Raw genomic sequence first — 23,669 nt, forward strand, 5'->3', positions numbered from 1 at the left:
CCTGTCATGTCATAGTCATACAGCACGGGCCAACCAAAACATGCCAAACATAATCCCAAACTAGATTAGTCCCAACTGCCTGCTCCCGGCCCATATCCCCTCAAACCTTTCCTACTCACGTACTTATCCAAATATCTTGCAAATGTTGTAATTGTACCCGCATCCACCACTTCCTCAGGAAGTTCTTTCCACGTGAGCCATCCTCTGTATATTAAAAAAAAATTACTTCTCATGTCTTGAAAACCCCCAACCTAGGGAAAAGAAAACTGCCATTAACTCTTTAAAAGTAATGAGAGGTATAGATAAACTTCTACCAGTTCGCCCCTCAACCTTCCATGCTCCAGTGAAAAAAGTCCCAGCCTATCCAGATTGCTGTCATAACTTGAACCTTCCATACCCGGCAACATCTTGATATATCTCTTCTGAACCCTTTCCAACTTAATAACATCCTTCCTATATCTAGGCAACCAGAACTGGATACAGTATTCCAGAAAGGACCTCACAGATGTTCTGTACATCCTTAACATGACTTCCCATCTCCTATACTCAAAGGACTGAGCAATGAAGACAAATGTGCCAAATGGCGTTTTAACCATCCTGTCTACATGTCTGCACTTCAAAAAATATTATGAACCAACATCCTGAGGTCCCTCTGTTCTACATCACTGTTCAAGGCCCTACCATTGATTGTACAAACCCTACCCTTGTTTGTCGTACCAAAATGCAATACCTTGCATTTATCCAGATTGAACTCCATCTGCCATTTTTTAGCCCACTGACCCATTTGATCAAGATCCCTTTGTAAACTTGGAAAACCTTCCTCTTTGTCTTCTACACCACTAATTTTTGTGTCACTCGTAAACTTTCTAACCATGCCTTCTTTACTCTTATCCAAATGATTTATATAAATGACAAACAAATGAGGACCGAGAACTGATTCCTGTGGAACCCCACTGCTGGCAGGTCTCCAGTTCAAAACACAGCCCTCTACCAGTACTGTCTCTGGATGTTAAGCCAATTATGTATCCAACTGGCAAATTTACCCTCAATCCCACATAACTTAACTTTACTAATTAGTTTACTATGCGGAATCTTGTCAAAGGCTTTCCTAAAATACAAATAAACGTCTACTGCTCTGCCCTCATCAACCTTTTTGATAATTTTCTCAAAAAACTCAATCAAGTTTGTGCGACACTATCTTTCTTGCAGAAGACCATCCCTAATCAATTTTTGCCTCTCTAAATGTCCATAAATCCTATATTTTATGATTGCTTCCCGAAGGGTCTGTTTCCATGCTCTACATCTCTATGACTCTAATTTACCCATAACTGAAGTCAGACTCTCAGATCCTGTCAGCTCTCTACAAGAGCAACTCAGCCAGTCCAACTCTTCCATCTTCCGCCAGTAGCCCACGGAATATTTTATTTTTGGATATTTATCTGAATTCTCTTTTAAAGTCAATATTGAATCACACTTTCTTCATGCTACTGTAGGTTCTTTTGCCATTAACTTTGCACTGGTGTCTTCTGGTTCTTAACTGTTCCACCAATGAGGATAGTTTTATCACTATCTACTATGTCCAGATCCTATGTGAACAGCTCCATCAAATCTCTTCTCAACATTCTCTTCATTGAGGAAAACAGTCTCAGGTTTGGCAGTCTACCCTCATGATTGATGTGGAGGTGTCAGTGTTGGACTGGGGTGGACAAGGTTAGAAGTCACATGACATCAGGTTATAGTTCAACAGGTTTATTTGAAAACACAAGCTTTCAGACACTGCTCCTTCACCTGACGAAGGAACAACGCTCCAAAAGCTTGTGATTTCAGATAAACCTGTTGGACTGTAACCTGGTAATGTGTGACTTCTAACCTTATTCTCCAGACTGAAATTTCTCATCTTTGTAACTATTTTCATGAATCCTTTCTGCATCCTCTCCAAGCTTTCACTTCTTTCTAAAGTATTGTGCCTCAAATTGGGTACGTTCCTCCAGTTGAGATCAATCAGTTCTTTGTAAGGATCTGCCATAGAGTCCTTGCTTTCATATTCTAGGCCTGCATAAAGCTTAGAATTCTGTATGTGTAAACTTGCTTTCTCAGTCTGTCCTGCCACCTTCAATGGTTTGTCCATATATACCACAAGGTCCTTCTCCTTTGCGCCCCTTTTAGAATCGTACCTTTCAGTTTATAGCCTTTCATAAGATAGTGCAGGGCTGCTTATTCACCAAAAGAGCGATGATCTTGTGTAGGCAGAGTTTCTAATTGGGAGCTTTGTATTTGTCTTCACAACTGAAGTGGATGCTGCGTAGGGTGACAAAATGTGAGTTTTTTTTAAAAAAAACTTTCCCTCTGACCATATGTACCATGAAACATCTGGTACTGGAATCTGACTGATATGTAAAACCACACAGAGGAAGTCCAGTTAGAACTGATAAGACAGAAGCTGTTGAAAAATATTGGCTGCCAGGAAATCTAACAGCGAATGCAGCTACGGACATGTGCTGGTGAAAGTTTGGGGACTCTTTTGGGGCAGGAAGGAAAATTGAGTAGGCTAAAATCCTGTCAGTAACTAAATTATAACTTCACTCTGACTTTTCAAAACCAAAGGACAAATGCACAAGTTGCAGCTTTACACTGAATTTAGTGGTAATTTTAATTGAAAGGAAGTTACTTATTTTATTGAGCAACAGTGTCAGAGTGAATTGGTCAGTCACAGCCTTTATTGATGCATGTCAGGCATGGGAGAAGATAATTTAGCCCCTTGGACCTCTCCCACCTTTCAACCAATCACGATTGATCTGTATTTATGCATCCAGGTTCTATTTTTCCATAATGCCTTTGCAGAACAAAAAATACAAGTCTTTGATGTTTTCAAATCGTCATCTTTGTCTAACCTTGTTCAACCGCAGCAATCTTTTGAAAGAGGTGAGGCAGAGGGGGAAGAGTTCCAGGCATCCTTCCCCGTTTGAATGAAGAACTGACTATTGCCAAGTGATCATTATCTGGTTTACAGTCACAAGTGCTTTAAAACTCGTGAAATGAGAGTCCTCAGTTTAATGTCAGTTATTTTTCTCTCTAGTTGCAGAAGCCAGTTTCCTGAGCAGGATATAGTTGGTGGGGATCATGTGGGCTGCCATTTCACCTCCATGCTGCAAACTACAGGGCTGCAATACCGAGACTTTATCCATGTCAGTTTTCACAACAAGGTAACAGCTAACTTGGACAGTCTAAAACAGGGAAAAAAAACTACCTGCAACATGGCATCTTTAAATTCACAGCTTAACGTCAGTCGAAAGTGCTGAGACAGCCCCGTGCTCTGGGAGGGGTAATGCTGAGGACAGGTCACATGCTTTGGAAGGGGGAGTGTTGATGGGGTGCTATGCTGTGGGAGGGATGATGCTGAGGGGATGCCACGCTGTGGAGGTGCAGTTTTTCAGACGTGACTAAGGGCCTCACTCATCGGGTCCAGCTGTCATTAAACGTCCTGTTCAATTTTGTAAGAACAACAAAACCATTCTTCAAGCGTCTTCTGTTGAAGGACAGATTTATCTGGCAGCTATTTGATTACTACTTATGGGCGCTTGTTGTTCATATCCCAGTGATATTTACCACGTTATCACGATTTACTGCGCTGTCAAACTAATCCTTTTGGATATAAAATGCAATGGGATGTTCTGAAGACATGGCAAGCTCTGTTAAGAATATAGATTTGTTCTTTTGTTTTATGGTTCACAAATATCTTCTATTTCTATGTCAGACCAATCTACTGCAGAGCAATTGCCATTAGTGCATAAAGAGGAACTGTGAGATTAAGGTTTTACAAGTACGCGTGATTGCAAAGATTATTCGTGTGCTGCAGAGAAAATGTTTGACACTTGATTGCCCAACTGCCTGTTCTTTCCTTTTTTCAAAAGTTCAAATGTTACAAAATGTAACAACCTACTTTAGCATGTGAGAGAGATTAAGGCATCCATGGGCAGCACGGTGGCACAGTGGTTAGCACTGCTGCCTCACAGAGCCAGAGATCCGGGTTCAATTCCTGCCTCAGGCGACCGACTGTGTGGAGTTTGCACATTCTCCCCGTGTCTGCATGGGTTTTCTCCCGCAGTCCAAAAATATTCAGGTTAGGTGAATTGGCCATGTTAAATTGTCCATAGTGTTAGGTGAAGGGGTAAATGTAGGGGAATGGGTCTGGGTGGGTTGCGTTCGGCGGGTCGGCGTGGACTTGTTGGGCCGAAGGGCCTGTTTCCATACTGTAAGTAATCTAATCTAATACCATCATTGATCTCCAGAGGCAGGGTGGCACTTTTGCTGTTTTCCATTTTGTGGTTTTTTTGCATTCTGTAAACATTGAGTGTGAAAGTTGCAGCTGAGTAATAGCGAGCTATTTTCAAAAGCTAATTCAATGATTTGTGGCTATTTTAAATCTTAGATGTTTTATTTTCACCCCACTTGTGCAGATTTATGAAATTCCGTTTTATGTGGCACTGGATCACAAAAAGGAGGCTGTGGTGGTGGCTGTGAGAGGAACTCTTTCACTCGAGGTTAGTCTTCCCTCAATTCTATAATGCAGCCAGTTACTTTAACTTGGTGGTAGGGAAACTTCTAGAAATGAGAATTCATGGCAAAATTAAATTAGCTTAATTGTGTTTTTTGCTGAGGTAAGAGGTTTGATGAGGGTAACAAAAGCAGAAATTGCAGGAGAAACTCAGGAGAACTGGCAGCATCTGTGGAGAGAAAACAGAGTTAACAATTTGAGTCCAGTCACTTTTCTCTAGAACGCACAGGATTTGATGAGAGTAATGTGGTGTCAATGGCTTTCTGAAAAGCCTTTAGTCACGTGGTGCACAGCAGAGCTCTGAGGAAACTCTGAGCTCATTGAATAAAAGGAACATAACAACATAGACACGACAGTGACTGGAAGAACAGGGGAACAGTTCTTTTTCAGACTGGAGGAAAGTTGAAAGTGGAGTACCCGAGAGGTTAGACCCTTCCTTTTTCTGATATATGTTAAAGATCTCAATCTTAGGGTACGTGACACAATTTAAGAAATTGAAGACAATACAAACTTCTAAGTATTGTAAACTATGAAGGGCTTAAAACTTCAAAAAGACACAGGTTGATTGACTGGGTGGCCAAGTGGCAGATAAAATTTAATGCAGAGAAATGTGAAAAATTCATTTTAATTCTAAACAGGTTGTAGGAACTGAAGGACCTGAGTGTAAATGGGTGTGAATAATTGAAGGTGGCAGAACAGTTTGGGGGAGTGGTTAATAAAGCACAAAACATTTTAGGTTGCAATAATAGGGGCATAGATCGCAAAAGCCTGAAACCTGTGTTACACCAGCACAAAACACTGGTTCAGCCACATCTGGATTATTATGTCTTTAGAAAAGTAGTGAATGCATTAAAAAGAGCATAGAGAAGATTCACAGGAATGGTCCGAGGAATGAAGAACTTCAGAGAAGTAGATAGATTGGAAAACCTGGGACCATATTTCTTGAAGGTTAGGAGGTTTAATACAGGTATTCAAGATCATGAGGGATAGGGGAAGTAACTGCTCATGTTGGTGGAAGGATAGAAAACTGGAAGACTTTGATTCAAGATAATTGGTAAAAGAAATTGGGCAGCATGATGGCTCAGTGGTTAGCACTGCTGCCTCACAGTGCCAGGGACCCGGGTTCGATTCCAGCCTTGGGCAACTGTCTGTGTGGAGTTTGCACATTCTCCCCGTGTCTGCATGGGTTTCTTCCGGGTGCTCCAGTTTCCTTCACAGTCCAAAGGTGTGCAGGTTTGGTGAATTGTCCATGCTAAATTGCCTGTAGTGTTCAGGGATGTATAGACTAATCAAAGGAAATGTAGAGTAATAGGGTAAGGGAATGGGTCTGGGTGGGATAGTCTTCTGAGGGTCAGTGTGGACATGTTAAGCCGAAAGCCTGTTTCCACACTGTAGGCATTCTATGAAACAATACTGACATGAGGAAGATAAATTTTTTTACACACAGTGAGAAATTAGAATCTGTAAATGCTGTCTGAGTGTGTGGCGAAGCCAGATTATATCAAAGGTTTTTTTTCAAGGGAATTAGGTTATTATTTGGAAAGAAAATGTACAGAGTTACAATTATGGTATGAATTGGCTGTCTTCTGGACTGTAATCATGCAAACCAAACGGGTGATATTTTGCAGCATGTTTATCAGTCAAGAGCAGTCAGAATCCATCTGAACTTGTGTAAGGAAAAGGGAACAGTGGATGCTGGGCATCCGAAATAAAAATAAAAACATGAAATTGTTGGGAAAACTCAGTATGGAGAGAAATCAAAAGTTATCATTTCAGGTCCACTGACCCTTCTTCACAACAGTGAGCCAATCACTGTATGTTCTAAATAGCTGCTGAGAAGGCCACATGGGCTGAATTGGACAAAAAGTAACTGAGTTCACATATGCACTCTGTAGGGTCATACTGCCAACCCAAATCCAGTTGCTGAAGCTGCTGGCTTGGTCCGCTCCCACTGGAGACACTGGCTCAGTCGAACCATCCCACTCCTATCTCCAGTGTTGAGTCTGTCCTTTCACAAACCCAGAGTTGCTCAAGTAAAATGGTGAGCATCAAGACTGACTGACTGGCACCTGTGTATGTGTGTAGGGCCTGTGAGTGCTGCATTTGCTAGTTTTGACAGTTTAAACATACAAACTCCTAAAAGCCCTGTTCGTCTTAGAAAAGATTCTATCTGTGCTGTTGTAGTAATTAATTGGTGCCACTGGATGTCTCTTCATAGCAATAGATCACATTGTGTACTGCTGCCCTGTAGCACCACAGTTGAATGATGCTGGGAGTTGAAAAATGAATCATCTCTGCTTTCATTTACGAGTTCTTCATTTACTTTTTTTTAAAATCATGCATTTGTTGGGTGTTGGTGCCATTAGCTAGGCCAACATCTGCAAATTTGTATTTTTTGTTTTATTGACAATCCTAATTACCTTTGAGAAGGGGATAGTGAGCTCCCTCTTAAACTGCTGCAATTCATGTGATTTAAGGACACCCCCAAGATTTTTAGGATTTTGACTCAGGAACAGCGATTCATTTCCAAGTCAGGATAGCATGTTGCACTTGGAGGTGAGCTTGCAGATTGTGATTTTCTTATGTATCTGTTGTACTTGTTCTTCAAGGTGTTAGGGGTAGAGGTCTGGAAGATGATGTCACAGCAGCCTTGCTGAGTGACTGCAGTGCATCTTCCAGATGCTATCATTGGACATTCTTAGTGAAGGGAGTGACAGTTGAAGGTGGTGAATTGGATTCCAGTCCAGCAGTGTTGAGCTTTTGGTGTGTTATTGAAGCTAGACTTCTCCAGACAAAAAAGAATATTCTACCACACTCCTGACTTCTCTCTTGTAGATAGTGGACAGCCACTGGTGAGTCAGGCAGTGAGCTTTTCACTGCAGAATGACTAGCCTCTGACCTACTCATGTAGCCACAAAATTTAAAAAGCTGGACGTGTTCAGTTTCTGGTCGATGTTAACACCCAGGATGTTGATAGTGGAGTAATCCAGTGATGATAATGTCATTGAATGTCAAGGGACATTGGATAGGTTTTCTCCTATTGACGATGGTCATTTGTTTGGCATTTGGAAGGTGTGAATGTTCCTTGTTCTTTTCCTACCCATGCCCTTTCCCGGTTGAAACTGTATTCAAAATCTCTCTAAGGATGATCTCACAAGGGTTGGGTTGTTAACCAGATAAGCACATCTACCCAAGACCTCAGGGGATGGGAGACTTCAAGTCAGCAATAGTCTTGTTTTGCTATTTGATTGGCATTGTAATCTGAGACACATGAGGGTTTCTGTAGCTGTAAAACCCTAAGTTCTGCAATACTTTCCACGTAAATGATATCATTAACTTGTGGTTTTCGATGTTCTCCACTAGAACAAGCTCAGTCCAAGCCAAAGGATTAGTAGAGGTGACTGTAAACTTGGTCAAAGAAGTTGATTTTTTGGAGTGTCTTCAAGGAGCAGAATTAGAGGGGTGGAGAGAGATTTACAGAATTCAGGGGTTGAGAGCCCAAGCAAATGAAGGCATTGCCACCAGTGGTAGAGCAGTGGAAATATGACTTAGAAAAGCTCAGGGGCTGAGAGACAGAGGTAGGAGGGGGACTGGTTATGGAGGGATTTGACGAATTTTTAAAATTGAAATTCTTAAATTTTAAACAAAGCAGTGACTGAAATAACATCAAGAAAGACAATATTGATTACTTAAGGAAAGAATTTGGTTCAGAAAGTTATTTGAAAAAAAATTGAGTTAACTTGATGCGTACACACTGTATCAAACCTGGAACTTTCCTGATCTGATTGACTTGTTTCCAGATTAGAAATTAGCAACTAAAGCATTGTGGTCATAATGATCCCCATTAATGGTACTACTGATAAATCAGATGACAGTGAAACCTAGCCCATAAATTTCCTTTTTACAATTTAGTTACCATGATGACCAGTAATTGAACATATTTGTTAGAGGCTGCCAAGGGACTTCTAATAAAAGAACATCAGGGTTTATTACACAAAAAAGGAGAAAAACACTATTTTACATTACAAGAACTATTTCAAAAAGCATTGATATAAATATCCAAAATAAAGATTCAACCCTGCCCTCCACAATAACCTTACAGATGCTCAAACCTCAATGAAGGATCTTCTTATTTCCATTTATAATTCCTTATTCAGTTTGCACACTTTTGGTTTCTTTCCAGAAAACTTCTGCATTCACTTTTTTTTAGTTTGCATTTCTTCATGAGAACATTTAACCTAACTTGTTAGTACAGTTCATGTAATCCCCTCTTCCACAGCCTTCTGTTTCTGCAATTTTTTTAGTTCTGACATAGATCACTTGGGACTTTTCTCCTGCTGTAATGGTTTTGGAGGCTGATTAGCTAATAGCACCTTTGCTGCTGATCTGTTCTGTCAAGCAGAAGCCTGCATGCTCACTGAAAGAAATCTTTTGGATGGTTCTGTCTTTCTGAAATAACTGGTTTCCTTACTGCTTGGCAACAACTTTTTGTTTCTCTCGTCAAGCCTTTGTTTTCTAAAGCACTGAACTATTCAGTTCCAGGATTTTTTAAGCCTTATTTAGATGCATGTACACACGTTTTCAGAAACTCCAGTACCTGACTCAGCTCAAAACTGAAACTAAAACTGTGTCCTTCTTAACATACACCATATAGAAATTTCATTGATAGTAAAACTGTGCTTTATTTCTGTCAACGTTTTAGGATCCAAATTTCTAAATGACAATAATTATCATGAGCTTTAATAAAAAGTAGGTTAAAATATTTTCCTTTGTCATTGAACCACGTGGGTGCCAAGTTGATAGTACTTGACCTCAATAAACCTTCATCTTTTTCCATCCAGTGATTCCTGTCTTCCTTTCATGTGTCTATCTATTAATTAACCTGCAGGATGCTTTGACGGATTTGAGTGCAGATCGTGAGACGTTGAATGTAGATTGCGTGACAGGAGAATCTTTAGCACATAAGGTAAGTGTTGAATTCCTCCTCTTAAAGTTTGTAAGTACATAAAATTACCAGGGTGAAGGACCACATGAAAACTGAGACACACTTAATTTCAGCATTTACATTTCAACCTCAAATGTGGTTATGAAACAGAGTTGACATCTCATGCCCTTTTAGCTTGAATTTCAGATTGGCATCAGAGCTGAAATTAAAGTATATATGTGTCCTTATTGACTGGCTAAATATTAATCTGAAATTCTAAATCAGAGCCTAGTGTGATAGAACATATAGTCCAGAAAGACGCCATTTATACAACTGTGCGGTGGGCCGAGCTAACAATTTAGTTTAATGTTTCTGCCCTATCCTTTATATACACTTGAATTTTGTGAACCAAGCTCTGCCTATGTATAATTGATTCCTAGCTGTGGTGTTCAACCTTTGACAGCTCAACCTATGGTTCTTTGACTTCAGACATGATGGCCTAGTGGTATTATCACTGGGCTATTAGTACATGGCAGATGATGGAATTTTAATTCAAAGAAAATCTAGAATCAAGAGTAATGACGACAGTGAATTTGTTGTTAATTGTTGGAAATATCTGTCCACTAATTTCTTTAGGGCAGGAAATGCCATCCTTAACTAATCTGGTCTACATATGACTCCAGACCCACAGCAATGTAGTTGACTCTAACTGCCCTGGGCACTTAGGGATGGACAATAAATGCTGACCTCGCCAGCGACACCTTCATCCTGTGAATGAATAATTTTAAAAAAGACTACTGATTTATTTCTCATCTTCTTAATCAAGAGCCTTCGAATTTGCCTTGTTGGGAGATACTGTTTGTGACAGTATGTTCCACTAGATGATTTGCTCTTTGTGTGAGAGCCTCCTAGACTGTGTCAGACTCTTTAACCATGTTAGGGGAAGCACAGGAGTTGTTCTGCTCACACTCTGTTGCCTCCACCAATCATTTGGTGTGAAGGGAGCCTCATGACTGTTTTAAGCTAATCCTTCACTTAATGAGAACCCCTACCCATTCAAGATAACTGCAGTGTGCATGTGAGTCCCAAGCGAAAAACTGCACCTTGCAAAGCTACCTACTCTGAACCTTTGCAGATGTCAAATGACCCCTCAAGCTGTACTGTAAATCGTGTAAAACGGTTTTTAACTAAGTTAAAAATCACACAACACCAGGTTATAGTCCAACGGGTTTATTTGGAAGCACTAGTTTTTGGAGTGCTGCTCCTTCTGGTCATTAACTAACCATTTAAACCACTTCTTCCAAGGGCATTATCCAAGCTGCACGTTACATTTACAAGAAACTAATTGATGATGGGATTTTAAACCAAGCTTTCTTGGTTGTGCCGGTGAGTTTATAAATATTAATTTTGAATATTTGTCCTGTATGATCTATGTTTTGAAAAAAACCTAAATGTTCAATGGGAGTTGTGCAGGAGCAGCTGCAGTTTTCTTGTTGAGATTTTTAGCTGTGAATGATCTGAGGAAATCAAAGTGAAAATTGTTGAAATATAATTATCTTAGGACGATTCATTACTCTTATGTTACAGTAAATTCTTTATATTATAAATGTTTCTCCTGATTCAATATTCATTAAATTGTTCTGTCTGCCCTCGCACATGTGCAATGATCTTTAGAGACCGTAACCAGGTAACATACTGAAACAGTAGTCCAAACAGTGAGTAATCCTGTTGATTCTGTGTGAATGCTCATCATATCATTCTTTTTACAGCAGTTAAGCACCAACCTTGTAGGTGTCTGTTTAAAACAGATTACGGATTTTGCTTTAGATACTAGGTTACTCTGATAATTTAATTGCCTTACAATGCTTATTCTTCTTACTGTTCTGGAGTCATGTGGTATGGGGGACTATTGGACACAGTATTAATGTGCCAACACTTAGTGTTTTCTGATTAGTCCCACCCCCCTTTTCCTTCCTGTGTAGTTCTGCAAATTTTATTTTTCAATTTAATAATTCAAATCCCTTTTGAAAGTTACTGTTAAATGTACTTTCAACCTCCTTGAGGTGGCACATACCAGATCACAACTCATTGAATATAACAAAAAAAAATCTCATTCCCATCAGTTCTGTTGCTCCTTATCTTAAATTTGACCTTTCTCATTACCAAATCTCTTGGTAGTCGAGTCTGAAGAAATAAAGCAAAACTTATAGAATCACCAAGATTTTGAACACCTAACGTAAATCTCTTAGTCTATCTTGTTCCAGACAGAACAACCCAACATGCCTAGTCCGTTATAACTGAAACCTCTGTATTCCTAGTAGTTTGCCACAGAAATTATAGCATTAGATGTTAGAGCTTTGTTTCTGTAATTGCTTTTATATAAGTGTTTGACTAGTTACTGTAACAGAGAACTTCCTGGAAGCTTGTGCTCCCATCAGTGACTCCTCTTGCTTTTGTATTTTGCTGCACTGAAGGTTTTGTTTATGACATCAATCTTGATCATTCTAAAGGTCATGTCTGAAGTCTAAAGGATAAGAATTATCTTTGTGCTTTCTATATGTCTTTACCATAGTCATGCGATCAGTGTAGAACAACCAATGATACAAACTGAACAATAGTTTTCCTGTGCGGTATATCGTAGGCTGTAGTCTGACACGGGAGCAGTTCATGGCTGCTTATAGCCATGAGAAACTGAGCCATACAGGCCAGTAAGAACCCAGCGCCAGTCCCTGATATGTCCCAAACTACTCGATCTGTGTCAGTCAGGGCCGTATTGGAAAAGACCAGCTTCCCCTCCTGAGTGTGACCCTGCTGAACACCTGATGACCGTATTGAGTTCTGCTGATCACCACGAATGGATTGTACACTTAATTGGCATAGGGGCCACTTAAATGACTCTATTCCTGATGAAGGGCTTTTGCCTGAAACGTCGATTTTCCTGCTCCTCAGATGCTGCCTGACCTGCTGTGCTTTGCCAGCGCCACTATAATCTAGGCTCTGGTTTCCAGCATCTGCAGCCCTTGTTTTTACCCACTTAAGTGGTATGGTCAGGCACAGTTGGAACAGTGTTAAGAGGATTAGAACTCTTTGCAGCTCACTTTTCCAGCTTGGGTGTTAGGCTAAGGAAGAAAATTGAATGTGTTCTCTCAATTGCCAACTATAGAACTGCTTGCTTTCAGTTGCTTAAAATGATCATGTGCTGTTGGAATAAGCCTGTCTCTTTCCCCCCTGTAGGAATACAAGTTGGTTATAACTGGCCATAGCCTGGGGGCAGGAGCAGCCTCGATCCTTGCTATAATGCTTCACAAATCCTTCCCAGAGCTTCGTTGCTATGCATTTTCTCCTCCAGGAGGTCTGCTAAGGTGAGAGCTGTTAAATAACTGCATGGACTTTTTTTTTGTGAAAAGGGGATTTTTTAAGATATGATCACTAAATTGTTATTTGTAAAATAGAGTTTGGTCTTTTCTAGTATTTGATTATTATGTTTTTATTTGAGGGGAATCCTTGTTTATTTGTGGTACAGTACCTGTAATTGAGTGCATTCTCACTAACCATCCCATTGTTTTCACTCTGACAGCAGGATTTAAACTTGAATGCCCTGTGAATCATCAGATTTTTTTTTCAGGTAGAAATGTTAAACTGAGAGAGTTTCTTGTACAGTGGTAGTGCCCTTACCCTGGGACTGGGAGACCCTGGTTCAATCCCACCTGCTTCAAAGGTGTGTAATAACGCCTCTGAACAAGTTGATTAGAAAAATAGTTAAACTTTTAAAAATACTGAGAGAAGTTTGATGAATGGAATAGACTGATGAGAACAGTGAGTTGCGATCTGGACCACTGTTTGAAGAGGCTGGCCAATACAATATAAAACAACCGGTTTCTCACAGGATTGCTATCAGAGCCAGCCGCACAGGCGGGGAGGGAGATGATAGGAGGAGCTATTGCGATAGGGAGTTTGTTAGCAAGGGAACAGACTAGTGTCTCTGTGGCTGCAGAAAAGGATGATATGTTGTGTTCCTTGCCAAGTCAAGGATGTCCCAGAGTAGTGGCAGGACATTCTGGAAAACAACTAAAAATAGTGGTCCACGTTAGTACCATTGAGTTAGATCAGGAGGAGGATATGGTCTTGCAATCAGAATTTAGGGAGCTAGGTAGACAATTTGCAAGCAGAATCTCAAATTAAGTAGTCTCCAGATCACTCGCAGTCTACGTGCAAGAGATAAAGGATCAGGCAGAATGTATGGCTGGAAAGATGCAACTTTAGATTCCTGGAACTAGCTTTGTGGAAAAATTTGCACCTGAACAGAGCAGGGACTGAGTTCTTTGCATAATGTTTTGCTAGGGCTAGTAGAAAAATTTTAAACTAACTAAGCAGAGGTGTGGGAACCAGGAACGAATGGGTGCACAAAATACTTTGAGAGATGGTTAACACTGGCATAGAGCATAGAAAGGTGAAATGGAAGAATGGTAAAAAGTAATGGTTCACATTATTAGCCATGTATGTGAATGCACAATCTACAGTAAATAAGAATGTAGAGTCATAGGATAAGGCTGAAGCTTTCACAGTAACCTTCAGCCAGAAGTGCTGAGTGAATGATCCATCTCTATATCATCCAGTGGTCCCCAGCATTACAGATATCAGTCTTTAGCCAATTCTGTTCACTACACGTGATGTCAAGAAATGTCTGGAGGCACTGAATTCAGCAAAGGCTATGGGCCCTGACAACATTCTGCCAACAGTACTGAAGACTTGTGCTCCAGAACCTGTTGCTTCCTAGCTAAGCTGTTCCAGTACAGTTACAACACTGGGTATCTACCTGATAATGTGGAAAATTGCCCAAGTACTTCCTGTACACAAGCAGGACAAATCCAATCAATCTAATTACTGCCACGTCAGTGTACTCTCGATCATCAGTAAAGTGATGGGAGGTGCCATCAACAGTGCTCTCAAGCAGCACCTGCTCAGTGATGTCCAGTTTTGTTTCCAGTAGGGCTATTTAGCTCCTGACCTCATCACAGCCTTTGTTCAAACGTGAACAAAAGAGCAGAATTCCAGAAGTGAGGTAGTGACAGTCCATGGCATCAAAGCTGCACTCGACATCAAGGAGCCCTAGCAAAACTGGAATCAATAGATATCAGGGCAAACTCTCCACTGGTTGGAGAGGACAAAGCAGCCAGCTTGATTGCCCCTTCATCCATATGCAACCATTCCCTCCACTACTGGCGCTCAGTAGCAGCAGTGTACTATTTACAAGATGCAGTGCAGAAGTTAACCAAAGATCCTCAGACAATACCTTCCAAACCTAAGACCATCCAGAAGAATGAGGGCAGCAGACACATGGGAACACCACCACCTTAAAATTCCCCTCCAAGTCACTCACCACCCTGGAAATATGTCGCTGTTCCTTCGCTGTCGCTGTGTCAAAATCCTGGAATTCCCTCTCTAATGGCTTGGGTGTCAACTTGCAGCAGGTTGACTGCAGCAATTCAAGAAGGCAGCTCATCACAACCTTCTCAAGGGCAGTCAGGGACAGGCAATAAATGTTGGCCAGCCAGTGACGTCCATGTCCCATAAATGAATTATAAAAAACAAAATATCACATTTCCACATGGCAAATGTAGTGAAAGAAGACCTGGGTCAAGGAAGCACAGAATTGAGTGTTAAATATTCTAAGTAGGTGATGTATTTCAGGAAAGAAGGGGGTGTGGTGACGTTGGTTAAGGAGAGCATTTCAGTGCTGAAGAAAGGGGGGGATCCTAAAGGTTTCAAGGACAGAATAAATCTGGCTAGAGTTAAGGAAAAAAAAGGGGTGCATTTAAATTGCTCACCAACTATTGGGAAGGATGTAGAGGAGAAAATCTGAAGGGAAATTAGGGAGTTAACAGCATTATAAGAGTGGTTTTAGTTAGAGTCTGAAACTACTCGAATGTAGGCTAGAACAGTGGTAGCATCAAGGGCAAAGAGGAGCAAACATTGGATTATGTTCCGGAAAAGATCCTCCAGCAATTTGGGTGGCAACTTTGAGGGATCTTTGTACGTGGACCCCAAGATCCCACTGTTCCTCCACGCTGCAAGAATCCTGTCTTTAACCTTGCATTCAAATTTAACCTTCCAAAATGAATACTTATCCAGGTTGAACTCCATCTGCTACTTCTCAGCCCAGCTCTGCATCCTGTCAATGTTATGTTGTAGCCTGCAACAGCCCTCGACACTATCTACAACACCAGTGACCTTTGTGTCATCGGCAAACTTACAAACCCACCCTTCCACTTCTTCATCCAAGTCATTTATAAAAATTACAAAGAGCAGAGGCCCAAGAACAGATCCCTGCAAGACACCACTGGTTACCGACCTCCAGGCGAAATACTTTCCATCCATTACCACTCACTGTCTTCTTTCAGCCAGCCAATTCTGTATCCAGACAGCCAAATGTCCCTGAATCCCATACCTCCTAACTTCTCTTGGAAAATATAATTGAGAACCAAAAGAACTGCAGAAGGTTCAGAGGGGCGGCAACAAAGCAGATAGTGACTGAGTCAGGATCTCTCCTACACAAAGCCATGCTGACTATCCCTAATAAGTTCCATTCTTTTCCAAATGCAAGCAAATCCTGTCCTTAAGAATATTTTCCAATAATTTCCCTACAGCTGATGTAAGGCTCACTGGTCTATAATTTCTTGGATTATCCCTGTCGCCTGTCTTCAACAAAGGAACTTCTGGGATCTCTCGTGTCACTAAAGAGGATATAAAGATCTCTGTCAACTTGGGGGCAATCTCCTCTCTTGCCTCCCTCCGTATCCTCTGATAGTTCCCAACAGGTCGTGGGGACTTATCTACCTTAATATTTTTGTTGAACTCTCTATCGATTAAGAGATACTTAGTGGACTTGCTGTTTGTAATGCAAAACTTCTGTTTTACTGAAAAAGACCCATCTTGGCAAAGCTTTTTGTCTTGCAATTATGAAGACAATTGACAAGAATACCAATTCAAGGAGAAAACCAACATTTAAGAGGACAGCGCTGATTGCCTGATAAGTGGACAATGGCAGAAGTGTTACCATGGAGAACACATCTATTAGTTAAACCAGGCAGGTTGACTCTAGTCAGGGTATTGCCCTGAGAAGTGAATCAGTGAATGACTGTTGGCTATTTTGTTCAATTGAAACTGGTGAACTGGGTATGTGTGTCTTTCTGTCTGTAAAAAAAAAAAAACAGGGCCCTGTGTATTAATATATGTATGTACAGTACAACGAGTGCATCACATGGCTGACCTTCATAAATTGGTTGTCAGTGTAATTCCTCCTGCGTTCAGGATTGTCCAGCAAATAGAATCTATTGTTAGAGATTGTTGCACATTTTGCAACCATAGGCAGGTTGAATACAGACATGTTACGCCTCAGTCTGGTTGTTAAGTGGTTTTTCCATGGAGAATAATGCTGATTGGTTAAGAAGTGGACTCTCAGTCAGCACCACCCTGTCCTAAATATTGGTTTTCTCCTTGAGTTAGTGTTCTTCTGAATTGTCCTGACAAATGCAAGATGAAGGGCTTTGACAAAATGTGATTTTCTTTCGGTAATACTCAGGATCTGTCATGTGTGCACAGTTTGAACTCTGTGGCAGACTTTGCCTTATCTATGTGTAATGTTAACCACTGTAGCATCCAGCAAATGGAAGAACTGACTGTACAATTTCTGCTACAAGTAACTCTTTACTTCACTATGCTAGTTTAATGACTGCATCTTGATTTAATCCAAAATAGTTTTTTCTTGAGATTGAGCCCCATTTTAAACAAGGGCCTCCTTTCCACATGCAGTTGTCTTCCATCTAACAATAACGTGTAGTAGTATCTCTATGCTAATGAAGAAAATTCATTTTTTTCTTTTAAGTAAGCCTTTGGCAGATTATAGCAAAGAATTTATCATATCCGTTGTCCTGGGCAAGGATCTCATTCCAAGGTCAGTATATATTTGAACTGCACATAAAATTTTACTCCAATTGTTTGTCAATGCTACATGCTAATTTATATTGTTTTGAACCTTCACATTTCCAGGTTGAGCCTTTGCAACATGGGAGACCTGAAAAGAAGAATATTAAGAATAGTTGCCCAAAGTAATCGACCTAAGGTAACTTAGACTGTTTTGCAGTGCTGTTTGAATGGAAATGCTGATGTATGTTTGACAAAGTTTTATCCTCTTGGGAAATGCCGTCCTTATTTTCATGACCCCAAGCAAAACAATTATATTCCGTAATAAATCCAGTAGAACATTCAGTAAAACTATCTTTTACTATCTTGGAACAAGCAGGGCACTAATGTTCATTTCTAAGGGCTGCAGTTGAAATGCAGAGTAAGCTTGTATCAATCACTGATTAGACCACTCCTGATGTACTATGCACAGTTGTGGTCTCCATATTAAAAGGAACTGGTTATTGGCAAATGTGTAAGAAAGTATCATCGTTATAAATCCTAGAATTAGAGGTTCTATCTAACAGGAAAGATTGAACAGGTTGTGACCATTATTTTTGTTTCTCTGGAGAAGGCTGTGAGGTGACCTGAAATAGACCTTTTAAATGATGGAAGGGTTCAATAAGTCAGACATCGAGAAGATGTCCCCACCAGTAGGGAAGAGCGGACCATGGATCCCTCAATATGTGATAGTAGTTCATCCAGCAGGAAATTAAGTTTTGGATTTCCCTCCAAGGGAAATGGTTTCTCCTCTTCTAATGTATCAAAATCATCTAATCATGATCACCACTTTAATCTTTTATCTCATGGGAGTCTAAACATAATCCATGCAATTTGTCTTCAGAGTTTAACCTTTCAAGATCTAATCTGGAGGTGAATTTGCTGCATTAAAACATCAGTATTTAATCATGGAGCCTGTGTCCAGCTCAGGCCAAGACCTCAACTGGATTTATAAAGTGAAATTTTGGGGTCGTGAATTCTGAGGCAGTTGCTGTTATGGGCCTCTGACCAAGTTATGACAGCTATATATCCCATGCGAACAGGCCCATACTCTCTCAGCAACTCTTTCAGTTCTCATTGAATGGTCATGACTATTTTAAAGCTTTCAGAGTGTCAGAAAGAAGCAACTTGAGAAATCTCTGCTGTTGCTTTTTTTCATTCATTCACCAGTTGGTGGCTCAGTGGTTAACATTGCCTCACAGCACCAGAGACCTGGGTTTGATTCACTCTCTGACAACTAGAGTTTGCACATTATCGCCACGTCTGTATCTTTTTTCTCCCACAGTCCAAAGATGTGCAGGTTAGGTGGATTGGCTGTGGTAAATGCAGAATAACAAGGGGATGGGTCTGGGTGGTGTGCCCCTCAGAGGGTTAGGTGGATTCTGGCTGAGTGGCCTGCTTCCATACTGTAGGGATTCAATGATTCTGAGAGGGTGTTGCTGGCCAGACCAGCATTTAGTGATCTTGGGATGTTGAGAATCAACCACATTGCTGTGGGTCTGGAGTTGCATGTAGCCCAGACCAGGTAAGGATGGCAGATTTCCTTTCCGAAAGGACATTAGTGAACCAGCTGGGTTTATATGATAGTTGATGTGGTTGCCAATAGTCTAGCTTTTTAATTCCATTTTTGTTTTGAATTTAAACGATACTGTCTGCTGTGGTGGAATTCAACCCATATTCCCAGAACAATAACCTGGGATTCTGGATTACTCGTCCAGTGAGACATTAACACTGTGCCATTGTCTCCCACACGTGCTGTATATCTAATCACCCATTGTCTTGTACTCTGTCCAGTATCAAATTCTGCTGCGTGGATGTTGGTATGAGATATTTGGAGGGGATCCAGACAATTTCTCTAATGACCTGGACAACAGTCAACAGAGGCGACTGACTGAGCCACTTCTTGCAGAACAGAATCTCATGGGGCACCGATCCAGTTCCTACAGCAGCATCCCTGATGAATCACCTACGAGTTCGCCTTTTCAAGGCCCTCAACTTTTCCTTCCAGGGAAGATCATTTACATTATGGAAAAATGCAGCACAGGGAGGTGATTATGGCATTCTATTTAAAAAATATTCTTTCAAAGTCATCATGTATAAGTAGTAGAGTTTGGATGAGATTTTTTGCTAGAAGAATTTATGAACGATAAGCTTGTTCAGAGAAAATGAAAATATATAATGCCTGAATTGAACTGCTGACAATCAGTTTATGTGCACTACAAACCTTGCAGCTTTTAACAAGGAGGTCAAAAACAGCTGGTGCTAGTCTAAAGCATAGCATCGCAAACAACGGAAGGTCACTAACTCATTGATTCGTTTTCAAAGAGCTATTCAATTAATCCCACTCTCTGGATCTTTCTCTTTCACCAAATTTGAAGGCACTTTTGAATCTGTGCACACCAGAGTATCAGGAAATTGCATGACTTGTTCTAGAAGTTGGGAGTCTTAGGCACAGCACAGAAAGAGGCCATTTAGCCCATTGTTCTTTTAAAGCGATTATACACCCCCTGCTCTTTCCCTGCAAATTTAATGTTCAGACATCAGTGTGGTAGTGAGGTACTGCTGCACTATTGGAGATTACACCTTTCAGTCGAGAAATTAAATAAAGGTTCTGTTTACCCTCTCAGGTGGAATTGAAAGACTCCACAACTATTATTCAAAGATCAATTCTTGGCAACATTTGCTTCCACCATAATTAGTAAAACGAGGAATCCAACTGTTTGAAGATATTGCTATTTGGAGGAGCTTGCTATATGCAAATTGGTTTATGCATTTCCCTACATAACTTCAGTAATTACACTTCAAATATATTTGATTGGCATAAAGTGCTTTGGGTGGTGTAAAGTTATAAATAGTATAAATGCAACTTTTTTAAAAAAGAACTTACTGCTACAGATATTGGTAACCTTCTGCTGGAATAAATGGTTGCATAGCTAGTTTGATCTAATTCCTCTTTTTTTTCCCCTCCTCTTTAGTTTCTGCTTTTCTGAAGCAAAGTACTGTGCGTTGTGGTGTGATGCATCATTCTTCAGCAACATTCTGATCAGCCCCAAGATGATAACTGACCACATGCCGGATCTTGTATTCAAAGTCCTCAAAGATCTGACTCAAGAGGCACCCTACATCCTCTGCTCCACGTCACACGCTGCACCAAGCGAGGCGTGTTGAAATGAGCTATCTGCATCTAGTGCAAAGCTCCAGGTGCTGTGAGCTTAATGAGTCTGTTAAACCTTTTGGTGTGATTTCACCCACCACTGTTTTGCACCATGCTTTAGACTTTCCAGAAAGGAGCCAGAGACTCTGCTGTACTGGGCCAAGTTTGTGATGGCCATGTTACAAACAGTTACAATGATGGTTTTGAGTTTCTGGGCTGTTGTCCCGCTGTGTGGGGCCATGCCACTTCCACCTAGACTTATTTTTTCCTCTTCAATTTCTTTTTTTTTTATATAATGTATGAAAACATAAACGGGTGCCTGAAGGGTGAAGGAACAGATTTACTTGCGACAAGATGACTACTCCAATCAGTTCGTGAGAATCATGGCATCGCTTTAATCTCATTCTTCTTTGAAGCTTCTCGGATTATTCCAGGAGCTCGAGGTTTAGGAACTCTATTAAGTGACCCATTGGTTTCCCACTTTAAAATATGTAGTGCACTTGCCTTTTTGTGGTGTCAGGGACTTTATTTATTTTATGTAAACTTGTTTGAGTCATGTAATTCTGCATGAATACACTCGTTCCAGCAGAGCAGCTGGAGTTGCGTGTTCCTTTCTTAGATAGCAGCATAGTTTTAATCTGACATTGATTTTGCAGAAGCCATGCGATGTTAATGGGGATATGGCCTGGGCATTTGAAAAGGTAGTGCCTTATAAGTTCTCTGGCCACAGCTCCTGTCCCACTGCACAAGTATGTTTACCCTAGGTACAAGGATATGCCAGATGAGCTTTCTGGTTGCAGCATTAAATTTCCTGATTATTGTGTCAAACGTGTAATTTATTAGTTAATCCTACATAGTTTTGGTCCATTTGTATTTAATTTCACCAGCAGAGTTGGCTTCAGTGTGCATTTTTTTGCTCTTTGGATTTCTGTTTGCAGCTGCATTTACATCAAGAACAAGTCTATCAGGTTGATTTTTTTTCTTAAGGTTTGTGTATAAAAGAAACGAAATCTGGCATGTTTGAGCTGAATGTAAGCCCATTTTTAAATCTGGTTTGATAATACCCTGTGAAACATTGGAATATTTTACTACATTAAAGACACTTCCAACAAATGGAAGTTGTTGTTTGAATATAGATAGTACTTCTTCCGCATTGGTCTGCTAGACTATAAAATTGCGGAAAGGGTTTTTTTTAAAACAAAATATCTGAAGAAGATCAGAGGGAGATAAAAATAGTAAACCAGGATCTTAAATTCAATTCTGAGTATCCACCTCCCCACGAATTGTGTGACCCTACCAATAAATATTCCATCCTTGTATGTTTTGATATTTCTGTTTGTTCCTGCAGGAGACCAGACTATGCATTGATTGCGATGTCACGTTGCAGCTTTATAAGACTTTGGTTAGGCCATTCGCAGAGTATCACATTCAGTTCTAGTCGCCGCATTACAGGAAGGATGTGGAGGCTTTAGAGAAGGTGCAGAAGAGGTTTACCACAATGCTGCCTGGATTAGAAAGTGTGAGCTACAAGGAGAAGCTAGAAAAACTTGGGTCATTTTCTCTGAGCATTGGAGGCTAAGGGGAGACTTGATAGGTGTCTATAAAATTGAGATGCATAGATAGAGTTGACATAAGAACCAGAAGTAGGCCATCTGGCCCATCAAGCCCACTCTACCATTCAATCAGATCATCTTTGTAAATTGTAAACAATTGCGGTCCCAACATACCCTGCAGCACACCACTAGTCACTGATCGCCAACCAGGAAAGCAATCATTTATCTCTACTCTTTGCTTCCTGTTAGTTAACCAACCTCTATCCATGTTCATATGTTGCCAGAAAAGTTATGCACCTTCGTCATGTAGCAGCCTTTTGTGTGGCACCATGTTGAATGTCCGTCTGACGGTCAGAAATCTTTTCCCAGAGTTGGAATGTCTAAAACTAGGAGCCATGCATTTAAGGTGAGGGGGAAAGTTCAAAGGAGATATGAAGGTCAAGTTTTTTTTTTAACAGAGTGGTAGGAATCTGAAACATGTTGTCAGGGGCATTTAAGGAACTTTCAATTATAAACATGTGAATGGAAGGATATGGACCAAGGACAAGCAGAAGGGACTAGTTTCATTTGGCGTCATATTCAGCACAGTATTGCGGGCCCAAGGGGCTGTTCCTGTGCTGCACTGTTCTATATTGTATGACATTCAAGGAATTTTGTTATCCCAGGAATTGGCCTCTTCAGCCTCCTTAGGCATTCTATAAGATGTGGCTGAACTCCATCATCCTGCACAATTCCCTTTATCCCTTCAGTCTTTTATTACCCAAAAATCTGTCAGTGGGTTTAAGGGTCATTGAGAGCAAGAATATTGCTAAAGAAGAGACAGACCAGAATAATGTGTATCCTAAAATGGAGTCATACATTTTGTTCCAACACGAGGGCAGATGGTTAAATCAAATCAGCCTTCCCAGGGTTTGGAGGGATATAGGTTGGATGCTGGTAGGTGGGACTTGATTGGGTTGGGATAACTGGTCGGCATGGACGGGTTGGACCGAAGGGTCTGTTTCCGTGCTGTACATCTCTGGCTCTATGACCCTGCATTTGCAGTGCAATAAAATTGAAGCATTCAGAATTGCCCCATTGGTTCCTAACCAAACTTGTTGAATAACTGATGCCAGGCATCATGTTTATAGCTTAAATCAAAGAATTAACCATTTATTATTAATATAGTACCTTTAGCTGGGCAAAGTTAAATGAGACGATAATTTAAAATCCTTAGATTTAAACAGAATTTAGTGCAACACCCCCCCCCCCCCCCCCCCCACTACACACACACAAGTTAAGGGATAAATTGAAAGAGAAATGAGATGTAACTGGCCAGTTCACTTGAGCAGTTTCCACATGGCATTGTGTATTACTTGATTTCTGAAGGCCCTAGTTTATGCAAATGGCTTCCAGTAGGCTCTGATGAATGTTCGTTTGCTTCTTATAACTGAGATTCTATTCTCTGAACTTCCACTGAACTGATAATGGGAGGATAACCATGGAGTAATGAAACCTCAGTTTGGCAGCCACAATCCTGAC

General features: G+C 40.6%; 1 protein-coding gene across 1 annotated transcript in view; it reads left to right on the forward strand.

Annotated features, from left to right (window-relative positions):
• The window catches only part of daglb (diacylglycerol lipase, beta), a 34,028-nt gene extending 12,114 nt beyond the window's left edge, over positions 1-21,914 (forward strand). The window contains exons 7-15 of the mRNA XM_043711393.2: positions 3,077-3,203; positions 4,458-4,541; positions 9,444-9,521; positions 10,785-10,865; positions 12,714-12,841; positions 17,365-17,433; positions 17,529-17,601; positions 19,236-19,489; positions 20,417-21,914. Coding sequence (XP_043567328.1) covers positions 3,077-3,203; positions 4,458-4,541; positions 9,444-9,521; positions 10,785-10,865; positions 12,714-12,841; positions 17,365-17,433; positions 17,529-17,601; positions 19,236-19,489; positions 20,417-20,609 — 1,087 coding nt within the window. The 3' untranslated portion in view covers positions 20,610-21,914. The remainder of the gene's footprint in view (positions 1-3,076; positions 3,204-4,457; positions 4,542-9,443; positions 9,522-10,784; positions 10,866-12,713; positions 12,842-17,364; positions 17,434-17,528; positions 17,602-19,235; positions 19,490-20,416) is intronic.
• Positions 21,915-23,669: the final 1,755 nt, after the last annotated feature.

Source organism: Chiloscyllium plagiosum, unplaced genomic scaffold (genome assembly GCF_037043375.1).
Source record: "Chiloscyllium plagiosum isolate Xiang-an unplaced genomic scaffold, Cpla_swu_hap1 HiC_scaffold_20, whole genome shotgun sequence".
Lineage (NCBI taxonomy): Eukaryota > Metazoa > Chordata > Chondrichthyes > Orectolobiformes > Hemiscylliidae > Chiloscyllium > Chiloscyllium plagiosum.